Source organism: Aulostomus chinensis, chromosome 5, assembly GCF_037954235.1.
Source record: "Aulostomus chinensis isolate RoL2024-O1b breed Wild chromosome 5, RoL_Achi_v1.0, whole genome shotgun sequence".
Classification (NCBI taxonomy): Eukaryota; Metazoa; Chordata; class Actinopteri; order Syngnathiformes; family Aulostomidae; genus Aulostomus; species Aulostomus chinensis.
Genome location: NC_141324.1, coordinates 16,007,423 through 16,024,951, shown reverse-complemented (window position 1 = coordinate 16,024,951; position 17,529 = coordinate 16,007,423). Strand labels below are relative to the sequence as shown.

At 43.7% G+C, this 17,529-nt stretch overlaps 1 protein-coding gene across 1 annotated transcript; it reads right to left on the bottom strand.

The window, feature by feature from the left end:
* Positions 1-10,484: 10,484 nt before the first annotated feature.
* On the bottom strand, positions 10,485-17,511 carry fzr1a (fizzy/cell division cycle 20 related 1a). Its single transcript, XM_086204939.1, has 14 exons — positions 17,335-17,511; positions 16,455-16,528; positions 15,150-15,278; positions 14,932-14,995; positions 13,744-13,874; positions 13,576-13,661; positions 13,272-13,455; positions 13,075-13,140; positions 12,771-12,873; positions 12,445-12,629; positions 12,094-12,327; positions 11,670-11,774; positions 11,148-11,240; positions 10,485-10,969 (listed from the first exon to the last, which is right to left on the bottom strand). The coding sequence occupies exons 2-14, from the start codon at positions 16,521-16,523 to the stop codon at positions 10,928-10,930; spliced, it is 1,491 nt and encodes a 496-aa protein (XP_086061065.1). The 5' UTR covers positions 16,524-16,528; positions 17,335-17,511; the 3' UTR covers positions 10,485-10,927.
* Positions 17,512-17,529: the final 18 nt, after the last annotated feature.

The following is a 17,529-nucleotide window of genomic DNA, read 5'->3' as shown; positions in this document are numbered from 1 at the left end:
GTCAGAAGAAAGGATTCATTTTCAGGGGACCTTCTTGAAAAATCTTGAAACTTTGTCTTCATTCTGATTGGCCAGTTAACAAATGCACTTGACTCTTTTGTGTTGCTTAGCAACACAAGCCAGTCCCTGGTTTTCTATATGAAAAAACAGCATGCCGCCAATCTGGAGACTGACAGGGTGCAGAGTGAATGAGACTGGCCATGATGCATTTTTAATTAAAACATTACAAGCTTCTCTGAAGGAAAATGTCTGTGATCAGGACTAACGGAGACAGCCATTGATATTTGCTCTGCGTTTCCGCTCAGCGGCAGTGATTGAGATGATCTGACATTCAAACGTAACATGACGTATTGGTCTCCGGCGTAGTTGCAGTGTCATATCTCACAGGTCTGGGTGGTGAATAAACGCTCTACTTTTCATGGTGTTTTACATCCAGCCAAGGTGCGTGATGTTTCTAATGAGGCGGGCTTCACTTTTCTGTTCTCAGCTCCTTGTTTGTCATGCGGAAATAAAGATCCTGTCAGGTCACTCATGCAGGTATCCTGGTAACCACATTTCTAAAGCCTCAACCATTTTAAATATTTGAAGCCTCCATTACCCGCCCTCTTCTTTTACATTGTATTTAGTCTATTGTATTAGATACTGGCGGGAGACACTGTATCCTTGAGTCTTCTTTTATTGTGTCTGTTATGAGCTCTTTTTCTTCTCTGCCAGTTGGAGGCACGTGAACGCAGCGTCAGCAGCAGTGGAGCAGGATCTGTCATACATGTTGCTTCTTCACTGGTGATCCCACACTGAGAGAGACGGTGTATTTGCTCAGGTCTGTTTACTGATATTAATCAAACCTCAGGAAGGCCTGGCTCAGGGTCCAGCTCATAAGCAGATCAAATACTAGCACTGAAGAGTACAAGTTAAGTACTCTAGTATTTTGCTAATTTGTGCACCTAAACATGCACTAGAATCCCCCCCCCCCCCCCCGCCCCCTGCCCCCGCGCCCTGAGGATGACTACCCGCTCCTTTGGCTTTGCGATGTGTCATCATGTGTGTGTTTGCATCTCTGGGGGCTTCACACCATTATTACAATCGTCATAATGGATCCCATCTCCCTTCTGTACACACACTGTCTCACTGTGCTACAAAACTGGCTCCCCCTTTTCATTCCCCTGGTCACTCCAAAGTCATCATGACGAAGATACTACAACCCTGTGCTGCTCATTACAGTGAGTCAGGCAGCCACTTAAGCGATTCAGATCGCTCTCACTGATGGATGTCGTGTATTTAGTCCTCTAAGTACTCCAAGTGTTGCATTGTAAAGTATTAAATAAGGCTTTCTAAGATGATGTCGAGCAACAGAGGCTAGTCGGTAGTGAGCACGCTGTGGTGAAAGAAATCATTCTGCAACACACATCAACGTTTTACACATTGGTTTTATTATTGATAATTCAAAATAACATGTATTCTTGAAAAGTGTTTTAATAAATAATTCCAATGTAATGAATTCAAATGCACTGGTGTATTTTGTGTATTTGTAATATTTCCCTGAGCAGTTTTCATTGTCTGAGTGTTTCTGTTTAATAAGTGTCCCTGCTTAAATGATGCATTTAATGGCCTCCAGTAATTAACAATAACAAGGCTTTGCCCATTCACAAGGGGGCACAGGGATGATTCAGAGCATTTTTTAAAGGCACGTCTCATTTTTTTTTAAAAAACAAAAAAACAGGAGCCGACGTGGATTCTGAATTGAAGAGCCACGCAGGTTAAAGCTGACGTAGCCTGAAGAGCGCTGCTTGTGCTGGGAGGCAGACTGGGACTTGTTGTTCTTCGATCAGCGTCACAACAAAATCACTAGTCTTCCACTCAGCACTACCAACACTTCCCCTCTGCTCTGCTGGGAGCTTTACATCCACTGGATCTGGAGAGGAAGAAGAAGTCGAAGTAAAAGAAGGAGAAGAAGAAGGAGAAGAAGAAGAAGAAGAAGAAGAAGACTTGTCACACCATCAAGCCTTTGCACAGTTAAATATCCACTGACGTTAAACGTTACGCATTGATTTCAAAGCGTGGTGCTTTCAGACTCCAGCTCGTTCGTCCACTGGTGTGAGGTTACGAACTTTGGGTGTTGGAGGACGTAACCCAACGTGTAACTCCCCATCTCTGCATTTCCCCTCAACTCATTTCTCTCTGAAGCCTGTTGACATTCCATCCTTCCTTTGTTGTTGTAATGCCAACCTTTCAGCTTCCCTCAAAAGAGGGAGACAGGAGGAGGAGGAGGAGGAGGGGGGGGGGGAGAGAGACAGGATCACAGCACAGCACTTAGAATAAACGCTGTTAAACATATGCAGTGAAAAGAAGCTGAAAGCTGTGCACAATTTGCAGCCGCCGCTCTTAAGAATAGAAATCCAATCACAGACCATCAACTCAGTCATTTTCTTTCCAATTAGTCACATTTGGACTAAGAGAGAGAGAGAGAGAGAGAGAGAGAGAGAGAGAGAGAGAGAGAGAGAGAGAGAGAGAGAGAGAGATTGTCCTGCATCTCCAGTATGTTTCTGAGCTGGTAGCTATGCAACAAGACTGGGAGTCAGTGGAAGAGGGGGATGGGAAGATGGGGACAGTTTAGTGAGAGGAAAGAAGGGTGGAGGGAAGCATGGGTGGAGGGAAAGGTTGAGTGCAAACTAGGGAGAAGAGGAGCAGAAGCTATTTCGACCAGTCGGGAACATGCATGTTATTTCAAAAATCTACCGCTGGAGCCTGACGTTCAAATGTGTCTGGCTTTAGTTTCCAAACTGGATATTCAGAAGGCGTGACCACACGATCAAAAATAAGCCATAAAAGCTGTAAGTAACGTGCAGATGGCAGCTGAAGGAAATGAGTAGGCTTCGACGTGGGAGCTGTCCAGTGTCTCGGTGCTGAATGACGCCCTACTTTCCTCCGCGTCCATCTCCTCAGCATCTCGCCTCGATTTTCGGCCCGGGAAAAAAAAAAAAAAAAACACGCCACCTGTTGCTGCACCGAAGTTTTCTCTCAGGAGGCTATAAAACTCAAGTCCACTGATATCTGACACCTATAATGTGCAGGTCCTGATTTCAAGGAACGTCAAATATATCTGTTCTCTTCAATCCTCGGCATCATGACGACATGATAAACATTTCCCCCCACAGTCGAGGCTGCAAGTGGGGGCTTGTCATTTCCTTACCCTCGTTGCTCCTTCTCTCAGTTATTTATTCTCCAAAATAGCTCCAAGCCTGTTAGTCTTTATTGTGTGTGTATGTCTGTGTATGTCTCTGTGTGTGTGTATTTTTTTGTTGTTGTAATTTTGCAAGTGCAAAAAAAAAAAAAAAAAAAAAAAAGGAAGAAGAAGAAGAAAAAAAAAACCCGCGGCATTGGTGGAGGGACACAGCAAACATCCGTGCAGATAAACAATCCCGTTATTAGAATTAAAAAAAACAAAAACAAAAACACCCCGAGCGGGACAGAGATGAACTCACCGTTTGTGTCATGTGCTGGTCGGCTGGCCGAAGGCTTCGTCTGCTCCGCTGTTGGGTTTTTCTATTGAAATCAAGCCCGAGGTGAGCCCTCCCATCCGAGCTCCACGTAACGGTTATCACGATGTTACTGGGTAGGCTGCAGGAAGACGGTTCAGCGTGTTTATATACGTCTGCTGCCCCTATAAAGACGAGCAGGAGGCGGGACCACGGCGAGTGATGGCTGCGGGAGAAGGCCAATTGACGTGGACTTTTTTTCCAGACCTGTTAAGGGTGCGGCCCAAAGCAGCTGCCAAATTACGTTATATGAAGGTTAAGGATTGGTATGCATAAAACATATGGGGGCTGAAGAACAGCAGGGAACGTTAAAGATCTCCTCCGCACTTCTGTTGGGATGTATAAAAATACTCTGATATTGTACAGAAAAAATTATACCACATAAAAACCCGTGAAACGCCACCCTCTCTCCCCCTCATTAAAAAGTAGCGATTTGCGATAAATACCGATATAGGCGTTAAAATCAAATATCGGAACTGGTGGACATGCTGATATCTGTCAATCTGACTGAAAGAAAGTATGGTTCACTCCTTTCCGAAGCAAGGTTCATTGATACGTTTCTTCACAAGTATGTGTTCAGTAAAATATATATGTTATGCTTTACATGACTAATGAGTGACTGTTTTGAATTTGTTTGACTGTTTTGATGAATGAACATCATATACACGGAAGCATTGCATTGCAAGAGGATCATAATAAAATGCTTGTTCGATTACAGAAGAGGTTAATTATCTCTGCAAGGAGGCAGTGAAAAAAACATGTTGAACAACATCAGATATTGGTAAAAATCCGATTTTTGGCACCCTGATCAGATATCATAGATAACATTGATCAACATAAAGATGCCCCCTACTTCTCTATCAAGTCCGTTCTCTCCAGTCGTGACCTGGAGACTTTTATTGCATCGTCCTCTGAATTCTGAACCACGATCAACTTTTACACTTTCACCAAAGAAGCTAACAACAGCCTCCTGGAGTCCAACTCTGCACACTGAAGTTCAAACATTCTACAAGAAGAGAAACACATTTCTTTCAGTAGAGGGAGCTTTAGGTTTAAAAACATAAATCGGAGAGGAAATAGTTTCTCTTTCAAATCCATGCAGGCTATTGTTGTTGTTTTGTTTTTTTGGGTTTTTTGTTTTTTGGCAAACTGACTAAAAATGTCCAGAGACAAGTGCCATTACATGTTTATAACATATTCATCGAAAACCACTTGATTGACATGCAGACTCAGATCAGCTAATTGGGCCGCATCAGCAGAAGAGACCTCAGCTGAGAGGCACCGCTACAACTCTGGCTACTCACTGACAGATCGCAACTATTCGCTGTTGCGCTTCTTATTTGGAGAGGCACCTCGGTTAAATTTCCTTCTGGAAAATACGATGAATTTTTACAACAACAACAACCAAAAAAACCCAACAACAAAATCTCAGCTGGAGATTTCTTCTTGGAGGGTTATGGAGCAAAATGTGTGAGTCTTTCTGTTTAGATGGTAAAATTGTGTGAAAGAAAACAAATGTGTCTCTGTTTTGCAAACGACTGCGGTGAGAACAGTTTCTCCCACCTTCCCCCACTGTAGCCTCTGAAAACTGTTCCTCATTGTCAACAAAGGAGGCAACAATCGGCCATGTTTCTGTAAATCCGGTCTGGTATTTTTTATGCAATCCTGCTCGAGGAACAGACAAAAAAACATGCGGCACTGACAAAGAAAATTGATGTCAGAATGTGATTTTGATCTGACAGAGGAAACGCGTGGTGAGGAGTTCACTTGAATCAAGACCAGGCATCTGTGTAAAATAACCTAATCGTCACAGCGCAGCAGTAAAGTCCTTAAATTTCACTTGTAATTGCCATTAGTTAAAGAGTAACTTAGGATCCCGTGCCTCTGGTGTTTTCATGGCAGATTTGTAGTAATTAACACTAGAATACAGCGGAGATCTTTAGATCTAATCATCTCCCACGAGGACGTAATGTTAGAGCCGAATCTACAAAGTCAAAGTTTACAAAATGGAGTGGAGGGATTGAGCGGTGGTCAAGGAGGAGTCAGAACATTTCGGAGCAGATAATGAATTAAAGGGTTCACGTTTTCGAGATCCGGTGCTTAATTGACAACGACCTGAGTGCTGGGACGCTGCCGAGGGTGACATCACACTCTGACTGGGGGAATTCAATTTTCAGTCATCACATATAGTTCTTTGCAGGACTACAGGGAGCTTTGTTGTGTGTCTTGAAGGATAGAGCGGCCCTGTCTCTAAGTAGTTAGCATCGCTATGACAACCTCGACTGCTTCTCTGAAGTCTGAGATGTTTATCAAACACATGACAAAGATTTCTGTCCATCCAACACGTTGCGCCTCTGCCAAGGAACTCTTGTTGTTGAAGGTTTCTCTGTCAGCCTGCAGGATTCCAAAAAACAAAAAACTATGAGGCTGATTTCTTACCAAACTTGTGAGGCAGCAGCACCCGGTCCCTTATAGTCTGAGGCAGATTAGTCATAGCGCCACCTGGTGGCAACAGGAAATGTCATGTTTTTGGCAAAGTGGCTCAGCAGTGCTGCCTCACAGCAGGATGGTTCTGGGTTTGAGCGCCGGCCATCTCAGGCCTCTCTGTGTGGAGTTAGCACGTCTCTCCTCGAATCCTCAGATTGCTCCGACAGAATTGTGTTGAATTTATGAAAAAGGAGAATGAAGTCTTCTCCTTCTCGCACACTGATGTGCTCCTCCCAGTGGGTCGACCAGAACTACCTTCCTTTTGATTAGAGGCACCTGAAGCGAGTCACTGTGGGTTTCTGTTACCATGGCGAGGTGACCAAGTTCTCCATAGAACACAAAGCTGTGGTAACTGGACTGTTTTCTAAACTTTTACCAGAGTTCCAGTTTGAAAAACCCTGCAAGGTGCGTTGAAGTCCTAGTCACAGCGCTACCTGGTGGTTACAGGAGGTAAACCTGATTTAACCGCAGTAACATAATGTATAGCATGCGTATGTGTTTTCTAGTGCTACCTCGTGATATTCACTTCACACTACAGCGCTCAACAGGTCTGTGGAACAGCCACACCCCCCAACCCATGTGTGCGTGTGTGTGTGTGTGTGTGTGTGTGTGAAGGGGGGGGGGGCGCTCATCACTGATTGCTGTTTTAATTAGGGCCTGGGCGGCAAGTGAATCTGCTCTCTGAGTGAATTCTAGTTCATCATGTATCAATCTGAGAAACGATGACACAAAATGTGTTCATTTATCACAAATATCAGACACGTTGACTCTTGTCTTGACATTTCTCGGGGAATAACAATGGCAGAGCTCTATTTTCCCCACATCAATAGCTTGGACTGTATTTTTTTTTGGAGCGTCCTCGCTTAGCAGCAGACAGGTTCACAGTGAGGTTACAGGAAAGAGGACGCTTCCTGTTCCTGCCATGGCTCCGTGTGACATTTCAACCAAATGCGTGTCTGCAAAAGACGCATGAAAACCAGCAACAGGTGAATCTTTACTGCTGCGTGTTTTGAAATCCCAGCATCTTCTTTGACATCTGCTCCTTTGACTGCTTGTCACAGGTCACAGGCTGTGAAAGAAAACCTCCCCTCCCCCATTTGATGAAAGCAAGCAAGGTGCTGCTGGGGTGTGTAACTGGTGTGTATTTGAAAATAAGGCACACGAGTGACCCTCCCTGTGCTCTATTCCCTCTGACAAAATGACCACAAAGAAGCCTGGGTGGCTGCAGCTCTTAGTAATCACAAAGCCCTTGTTCCTTTGATATACCCCTGTAGGCTAGTTAACAATGCACCTCGAGAGTTGGGCTTAGGAAGGAACCTGGGGAAAGAGCCTGCTCGCTGTGTTGTGAGGCTTTACTTGTATGACGAACATCCCACTCGGTGCCTCTTGATAGAAACATCAGGAGGTAGGATTATGCATATTAGTGACCCCCCCCCCCCCCCGTTCTCCCTCTGCTTTCAGGGCTTAATGTTAACATCTGCCCACCGCGAGCCACAGATGAGCTGGAGTTGAATGTCTTCCATTCAAATGATTTGTCTGATCACTATAATGGACCATGCATGTTATTTAGATGACATTATAATGGAGGCTGGGGGGGGCTCAGTCTGGCTCGCTGGTGCTGATGGAAGCTGTCACGTAGGGCTACTATGATCTCCAACGTGTTTTCTTCTTTAACTCTATTAATAGTCACGGTCCAGCGATTCATGAGAGGAGGATTCTTTGCGGAGGTCGGCAAGAAGAACAGTCTTTTTTTTTTTTTTTTTGGCTTTAGTTTATTGATTAAATCAATATGCTGTTTATGTGTGAGGGTTTATTTTTATGTTCTGGGTCAAAACTATCCTGTTTGGGATGGATAATGATAATTGGGGGCCTCAGGATATTCTGCAGCCATTACTGGCTCTTTAACAAATGTAACTCTAGATAACTCCCTGTTGAGCTTCAACCTCCTTCATAGCCTGTGTCAAAGACAGCCGCCATTATTGGCAGGATATGGTCTTGTGAGTGTTTAACCGGATTTTCACCTTTAAGGTAACCTGGTTAAGGTTGATTGTATGGGTGTGGCATCAGCAGTGAATCACTGGATTAGGATGCAGGTCATGGGATGGCTCCCTCTGCTGGTCACACCTGATACTCAGAAAATGACGAGCTGAACCCTCATGTTGCTTTTTTCCTTTAATTTCTCACTCATTTATGTTTACATCATCATCATAAAAGCTGTTCCATTCATTACATGTTGAGAATAGCAGGATACTGCTTCTCCGTACAACTCCGGCACCAGACTGACCATTCAAATCAAATATTGCTGTGACGGATCGATAAAAACTGAACATTACAGTCCTCCAGACGGCAGGATTTAATACAGGGCCGCTGCATTTTAATGTATTCATGTTATCTGAGTCAGAATTAACCAAAGTGGAACCCAGGTGCTAAATGTGGCCTGACAAATGAAAAAAAATGAATAATGATAATTTTAAAAGAAATGGCCAAAACTTGACTTTCTTTTAATTACAGTGAACAACATATTTGTAAGTTCCTTTGTATAATTATCTGCCAAGTCATGTTCATTATAATGGGTATATTAGTTTGTCTTATTTCCTTTATACGTACTAGCGCACTATGTATTAATTAATCCACAACTAAAAATGATCCTCTACGGAGTTGCTCTTCATGCTTCTGAACATTTTTTAAAAGTTGCCAACAGAAGGAAATGAATTCCCTCGGAGCAGCAAAAAAAAACTAGGGAGATGTGCATTTGATATTTGTCATAGATTCTTCAAGTAAGAAGATGCTAATCTCCACAATTTAGTTAGAAAAATTAAAGAAATGACTTGAAATGAGCTCTTCATGAAACAGGTAAGGTGCAAGTCAGAGTTTATTTCGGGCAATAATTCTTTTATCCATTCCTTTCAAGCACCCATGTTATTTTTGATCATACTCCTTTCATCTTGTTTTATGTAATCAAGTTTCAGTTGATAAAGTTTTAACATTCTAGTCTCGAAAGCTTCAAGTGTTTTAGTCATTGAAAACTGACTTCCATGTCTCTGTGGTGAGCGTTAATGTGTCTGTTCGGGGTTTTTTTTAGGAAGCCGATTTAGTCTTGGGACTAAATCGCTTATTAGTTGAACTGTAGGTCTTACTCTTGTTTTAGTCAGAATAACTCGCGACATATTTATGTTTTAATTGCAGGCACTGCACACTGTGGTGTGCTTGCATACTTTCTTATATTTTACTGCAATTATCCTGTACTAATTGCGAGTGTAAGTATTTCATTGTATTCCATGACTCCTCTGCAGGATACAAAGCCTGTTTTTGTAGCTTCCGTCAGGCTACAAAATGCTAACTCTTAGCTTGTAGCTGTAACCGCTCTCACCTGTTACAGGAAACAATTCAGTAGATTTTGGAATCTATCCGGAAGCACATCTGATGATGTCATACAGGTTTGTCGGAAGTTTGCGCGTTCCAGTTTCCATCATTGATTTCTGTTAGTTTGATAAGTATTTGTACTATTATTTCAGTTGAGCTTTTTTTGTGAAATCTGCAGCTACGAACTGACGCGGGTGTGACCTCCTCCAGGAAAACAGTGGACAAAACGTACAAGATATGACGTTTTAATTGTCGATTATCTCAGTACAGAAATATTCTTTTTTTTTTAACATTCTTTCTGTATTTCAAGTCAGACAGAATTCTCTTGATTTTCAAGTGGCAGTGAACTGCCCATCAGCTTCCCTCCGAGTTAGCAAACACACACATGCCGTTACTGTACAGGAACCTTTCAGCACAACACAAATAAATATGTGGCACACTAGTTGACTTCAACATTCACACTGGGAAAGATGGACAAACTGGGGAGGAAATGTTGCAGATGACATGGAAGTGGTTTCTTTTTGGGGTATTTTTTATTTATTTATACTTAAAAACAAATACTGATGGCATCAGAAATGTTTCATTTTTCCAATGTTTTTCTTACCTGATTTTGCCATTTTAAGGAAAAAAACTTCCACAGAATGGAGGAAATCCCTCCTCTTTGTTGAGAAGAGGAGCGTTTGTCATATTATAAAGGACATGATGGAAATCATGCTTTTGTTGTATAGAGATTATGAAGATGTATTAACCAATAGTGCTTAATAATTGAGAGGAAAAAGGAACTTTAGTTAGATTTTTAAAAAGACAAATCAGGCTGGTTGGTTTTTATCCATTGACAATTCTCCTATCGGCATAAGTTGACATTATCGTGTCCACGTTTACCACGTTTACCATTATTGGTTCTAATTAAGATACAAAAAAATGCTTCCATTTGTCTGCAAACCCTAAACCCCTGAAGGCAGTTCCAGAACCAAACATACTCCACAGATTCAACCGAAAACAAACTAAAAACTCCAGCCACACAAACAAAAGCGAAACCAAACAGCATTCGAAACAAACACAAAAGAAATGATAATGTGTTAAAATATGTATTTCTTAAAAAAAAATAAAGTAATTAAAAAAAAAAACAATAAAAAAACAAAACAAAACAAAAATAAATAAGACAATTAAAAAGGACAAACTCAAGATTTGGCAGGTATGCACAATATCAGTCTGTAAACATAACGATCGGGTGGGGAGAGAAGAACCGTCCCACAGTTCTGTTGTGGTTCAGAGATCTGTTGGAGGAGGCAGCAGCTCCGTCACACTAGGAAGTGGAATACAGTGCGTATGCGTCCCTCCGCCCTTCACACTCACGTCTCAAGCTCCTTTCACCTCCTGCTACAACTCGGCCGACACACTAAGGGCAATGGAGGGGGCCCGCCGTCCCAGAGTGGCATGAAGAATCAAAGAAGGGGCCCAGTTACAGTTCAGACTCCACGCATGCAAAGACAACTCCACCTCCAACCTTGACTCCCTGGTGGCAGTGAGACGTGTTCTCACTACCGGATCCTGGTGAAGAGGTTCAACACCGACACAGACTCCTGGAAGAGGAAGGAGGCAACACACGCGCACGCATGCACGTACACACACACACACACACACACACACACACACACACACACACACACCACACATGACCAGAGAGAATTAAAAAAAAAAGAAAAAAAAACCTAGCTTGCAAGCCCCTAAGACAAACGAAACATTTGAGAGAGTAAATACCTTCGTGGATCTCATCTTGCTAAAGACGTTCCAAAAGCGAAGCGTTTCATCACCGGCCCCCGTCACTATGGCCTCTCCATCGGGGGACATTGCCTGCACACAACTCACCATTAAGACAGCAAAAACTCTCACACACGCACCCAGACACAGGACGCCATTGGTCCATTTATATTTGGTCTATTTCATATTTACTCCTCTCTTAGTCTGAGAGGTTCTAGTGGAGAGCAGGGGAACGTGTGATTGATGAGCTGGATTCTACACACACGCCGGTTCTTTATTCTGTTAAAGTTGTCTGCACAGACCAACAGTTTATTTCTTTTTTTAAACACTTCAGACTTTTCTCTCTTTAAACCGCCACATCGTATTTTCCGCTTTGGCCTGCCATGGAAACCTTGACATGGAAGCCCTTGAAAAGTCATGATTATGAAATGAAAGATACAATTTTGTTTCCTTTTACAGGGATGAATGGGCTTCTTTTGTTTGACAAAAATGTTCTGCAGCCACACAGACACACACACTGACCAGGTAGAGGACTCTGTAAGAATGTCCTGTCAGTTTAGCCACTTGAGTGAGGGAGGGGTACTTCCACACCAGGATCTGGTTCTGGGAATAACCGTGTGTGCTGACCTGCAGAGAAACAAACAGACAGACAAACGGAGCCTCCTGAACTTGTTTACCTTGTGAGGAACATCGACAGCGTTGAATAAGATCAGTAACAACTTCCAGTAGCGAGGGACGTGTTTGTGTTTACTCTAAGACAAATTGTTAAATAATAACAAATTCATTGTTTACGAGGTGCATGGGGAGGAGCACCACCACAGCCAAGATGCATCCATCAGATGCTACTTAGTCCACTGAAGCGATTCAAAAAGTAATGATAGCGCAACTTCTCTGGTGTCACAGAGCCTGAACATGCAATCAAAGTCAAGAGCACGAGGTGACTCACCAGTTCGTTGGTGTGCTTGGACCAGGCCAGGTTGCACACCTGAGATCCGGTGTCGGTGCACTGCAGCGGCTGGCCTGTCAGAGTGTTCCAAAAACGAATGCAGCGGTCAGCAGTGCCGCCCCCCGAGGCCAGCAGGCCGTGCTGGTGGGGCGACCAGGCGATGGCCTTGACTGCAGCCAAGTGCTCTGTGTACTGCTGCACTGGCAGCACGCTGGAGTGGTTCCACACCAGCAACTACACACACACACACACACACACACACACACACACACACACACACACACGAAGTGACATGATCAGACATTGGTCCTGTTTTATTCATATGGGGATGTGTTGCTCATGGACACACACCTTATTATCATTTCCACCTGAAGCGAGCAGCTGGTGGTCTGTGCTCCACTTAAGGCCACACACTTCCTGTCTGTGTCCTTGCAGACGGCGCTCTGACTGGAGAGGAGGGGCTCTGATGTCTCGCTGCAGGATCACCCTGTCACGGCTCCCAGAAGACAGCTGGTCGGCATTCCATGCCAACGCACCTGACAGCGGAGGAGGAAAAGCAGACGGAGGCAAAGATGATTCACTCTCCGTGAATGAGATGCGACGCTGAGCAGCCGTGGGACAAACAAATGAAGATGGTAGTATTTTAACGCTGCTGCACCTCCATCCGCTCCACTCACCCACTCTGGCTGTGTGTCCTTCAAGAACAGAGAGCTTCTTCCCGGCGGCTGCATCCCAAATCTGTACGTACCCTTTATGAGTCCCAACAGCCACCAGGTTCCCCTGAAAAAAACAGAACAAGACATTGCTGCAACCTGCAAAACGGTCAGAACAACCAAGTCCAGCCTGGGAAGCTCAGGGAGGCTCCTGAATCCCTCCTGAACGTCAACTCAACAGCCTTGTTTCGTGATGAATCTGTCAGCTGACCTCTGGTCAGTCACAACAAAACTTCACGACCATTATAAAGATAACAGGCAAACTCACCCTCTCTGACCAGCCCACTGACGTGACAGAATCTCCTTCTACAGAAAGGTCACATAGACGCGTCACCTAATTAAAAAAAACAAAACACAAAAAACAACAAAAGAAAACAAAACATGAGCTGAGAAACAGATTTGCTGACATCCAGAGCGAAGCTCATTCATACACCTGATGAGGAAGAGGCTGCAGCTGACACACACCTGGCTGGTGCAGGCACTCCACAGGTATACGCAGGTACCCAGTCCCACGCTGAGCACATTCAGAGAGGACCAGTCCACTAGGTTGAGGTAGAAGTCGTCCTGAAGTTCCGGAGCATCCAGAACTTTGAAGGGAATTTTGGATATTTTACGTGTAGGTTTCCTTGGCGACCGCAGCAGCTTCTGGCTGCAATGCAAAAGATCTTGTTCAGATAAAGGGAACACAAACAAACAAACACACACACACACACACACACACACACACACACACACACACACACACACACACACGAGAATGACGTATTACCTGTTGCTGCTGACAGGTGATAAAGAATATGGAGAGACCGTGTTTCCATCCTCTTCAGGCAGAGCTCTCTTAGCACTCACAGAATACTACAAAATACAAGCACATGCGTATTTATACACATGAAAAGACAAAATACCACTGACACATCAACAGGTTAACAGATTTTACATTAAAAAGGCTCCTCTTGGCAGGAGTAGATGGCTGCAGACGGCGGTCTTCTGACTGGGGGTCCTGGACTTTTTCGATGCCCGCTCCCAGCAGCTCGTTCTTCAGCAGAGCGGAATAAGCCAGACCATCGGCTGAAGGCAGAGGAGGAGACAGGAGAGAAATGAAACCAGGCTGCTCAAGTGATTCAGTTCAAACACTGTGCTCCCACGGCAATTTCATAGCTTGCCCACATCTGGGAAGATCAGGGAGCATTTCTCACTAGGCTTTGTTTACTCCTTATCTCCTGGGTTCCATGAGCCCGTCCAGGCTGAGTAAACAAGAAACCGATGAATTATCAAGTCTGACTGGAGCAGACGAAGTGCTGGGACCGAATTTACAGCAGCAGCAGAGAAGGTCTGTCTTCTGTTGCTGGCTGAAGATTACAGGAAACCTTGTGATACATTACCAAAAGATCGTGATAACGACAGCATTATAACAAAGGTGATTCTGCAGCACACATCAAACTCAACGCAGCATCAATGAATCATGAAAGGTGTTTCCATGTAATCGTCATACACATGTTAAGTACACTGCATCAGGCGTGTTCCTACCAGCTGGTTTGGAGCAAATAAAACAGACTATGGCACATCATCAGAAGATGGCTGCTCCAAATAGAAGAAGAGAACCTGCGAACCTCCTCTACGCTACCCCCCCCCCCCCAAAAAACAAGACTTCATGTTTTACGCCATCTGTGATTGCATTTCATGAAGACGGAGGTGGGATTGCCTTTTATGGTGGTTCAGATGAAAACAAAATTAAACTGAATTGGAATGTTATTGAATAAAAACCCAGAGGAAAAAAAAAACCCTCACTTATTTAAAGAAAGTTTGACCTTTGCAAACATTTATCTTCTTAAAAAAATGTTTTAAAATAAAATAAAAAAAAATCAATGTAGACCAGAATTTCTTTAACAAACAAACACAACGCATTTACCAAAAAAATCCAAATCATATAAATATATAGAAATAATAAAAATAAAAATGAACGGATTGCTGTTAGGTGACCGAGCACCACGAAAGGTCTGACCACGGAGAGGCTCAACTGTTACAGCTGTGTTTGAGAACAGAGTCGCATGTTTCAACACATCCCATTGTGATTTATCATCTTTTTATTTGTCCAAACCTTTGCGTCCCAATAAAGGCAGTTTACCTTTGTTGCTGTCTGCCGTGCCGTCCTTTGTTTTCCTGTTTTGATTGTGCGACTTTTCTATTTCCTACATCACAAGAGAAGATCAGTAAATCACTTTCTCAGCCAAGTGTTAACATTTTATGTTGCAGGAAGTATAATGGAGTGAAAGAGTATGTTTGACTGTTGTTACTTTAGAAGGAGAGGCAGTTATTTCTTGGTTGTATCTGAGGCAGACTCACATTGATGCGGTGGAAGTTGACACTCCAGTTGGCTCCGGCCCGGGAGGGAATGAAGCGATCGCCGTGCTTGCTGGGGGAGGACAGGGGGGAGCTGGTTGGTGTCAGAGCTCGCACTGCTCCTGAAGATTTCTGCACAAGAGATGAGACCCATTTATAACCAGCGACGAGCCAATGGACTGTGTGACTTAAACCATGATGGAAAAAAACAAAAAGACAGGAATATATTAAAGGGACAGATGGTGCATTTGTTTGAGGTGTTAGCAACAGGAGGCAGCGTTTACAAAAGCTGCTCATTTGGCCGATTAAGGTCTTGTTTTCACTCTCCACCAGCGACACTGTCAAACGACTTCTCTTCCCCTGACACATGGCGACTAACACCCACCCTCTGCCCATCCTAAATCATTTGCTGGGTCAAGCACTGTTTGCGAAGGGCTAAGATAAAACTCCAGTCCAAACAATTACCTAGTCAGGCAAGGAGGACTCAGTATACATGAGGTTATAGCTCGATGGGCTGGTTAATACACAACCTTGACCTACGGTTCACCTCACATATGTGAACTTCAATTTTGTGGTCACACAAGTAAACAAAGGTTGACAACAATGTGTTTTTTAACCTTTCCCCTTGTTTTATTGGAGCATACTGGAACACACCCAACTTGGGAGTGACATCATTCATTCGCTCAGTGGTAAATTGAAAACAGCACTAGAGACCATAACTGTCGATTCATATAGAAGTGACAGTTTTCTTATGTTATATTTACATTTCCACTCAGCGTGATTGTCTTGTGATTTGCTGGGAGAGTTTTTCTTCTCCGGGTGGCACGGTGGTGCAGTGGACAGCAATGTCGCCTCACAGCAAGAAGGTGTTGGGTTCAAGTCTCGGCTAGAGCACAGGATCTTTCTGTGTGGAGTCTGCATGTTCTCCCTGTTCTTGTGTGGGTTCTCTCTGGTACTCCAGCTTCCTCCCACAGTCCAAAGACATCAAGAGGGGACGAGGCTGATTGATACTCTAAATTGACCGTAGGTGTGACTGTGAGTGTGAGTGGTTGTCTGTCTCTATGTGTTGGTCCTGTGATGGACTTCTGACCCGTCCAGGGGGAACCCAGCCTCTCGCCCAAAGGCAGTTGAGAAAGGCTTCAGGCCCCCCCCCCCCGACCCTGAACAGGATAAGTAGTACAAAATGGATGGATGGACAGATGGATGTTTTTCTTTTCCCCAAAGTATAAAGCAAACTGAAACCATAACGGATCCATCACTGCACGCCAAGTTCACACCTGCAACACATGGTTTGTGTCGTGTACTTACGACTGGGCTGGCATTCTCATTTTGGATATTGATTTGCCTCAGCAGCCTGCACTCATAGTCCTGATCCATGATGCCTGAAAACAGGTCGAAACTGATAAACACACAGTACAGCATTTTTCTGATGAAGTATGTCAAGACGTGAGTGTGTTCACAATGGTGACTGTAAGTCATTCTGACTGCTCATCAAGAAACAGATGTCTACCAGGAATGTAGCATTGACTGAGTGTGTTTTCATGTTGCACTAGAACATCGTCATGACTAATCAGAAGAAATGATCAATTTATAGTTCGGAGGATTGGACATACGCCATTAGGTTAAACTGGCATTTCGATGATAATGAACGGACTATCTAGACAGTCACCGTCACGCAGCATTCCTTTAGTCAAATTCTGGTGGAAATCTGACATATTTGCTCTGAGGGTATAAACTACACAATAAACAGTCTATTACGACTCAGCTGCACAGATATAATTAACACCGAACAGTCTTAATACGCCTTAAGCGAGCTAAATATGGGGAAGATGTGTTACAGGACATTAGTGACAATGTACATGACCCGTTAAGGGATGTAGACTGGCTTTTCGGCTACAAACAACACTCGAACCACCTTCAAACAGCTACTTATGAACTTTAACCCCTCTAACATGATGAATCTGCATGTTGAATGACATTTTAAAAAAATATAAAAAGTGGTAGCTGTCACGTAGCCAAAGTCGGAACACTGAAATCAAGCTCAAACTAAACAACCTAATAATCTAGCGAAGAGGGCAATGCTAATGCTAAAGCTAGCCAGCGCTGCTAGCTGACTTAACGAAAGGAGCGATAGCTGCTTCTTCACTAGCAACATTGTTCAACGATCTACACATGTATTTGAACCTACCGTCCCCAAAAACTCCTCCCGGTACGCAACGACAACTAGCTTCTCTTTACAAAGCGGCCCTCTATCAAAATATACTGTTTACTGCGATTTAATCTTAAAAAACAGGGCTCACAAAATACAAATGTTTTCCTTAGCCGAGCGTTCAGTATGGGTTCGCAAAGCACCACGGGAAGGACGTGACGTCACAATTTTTGA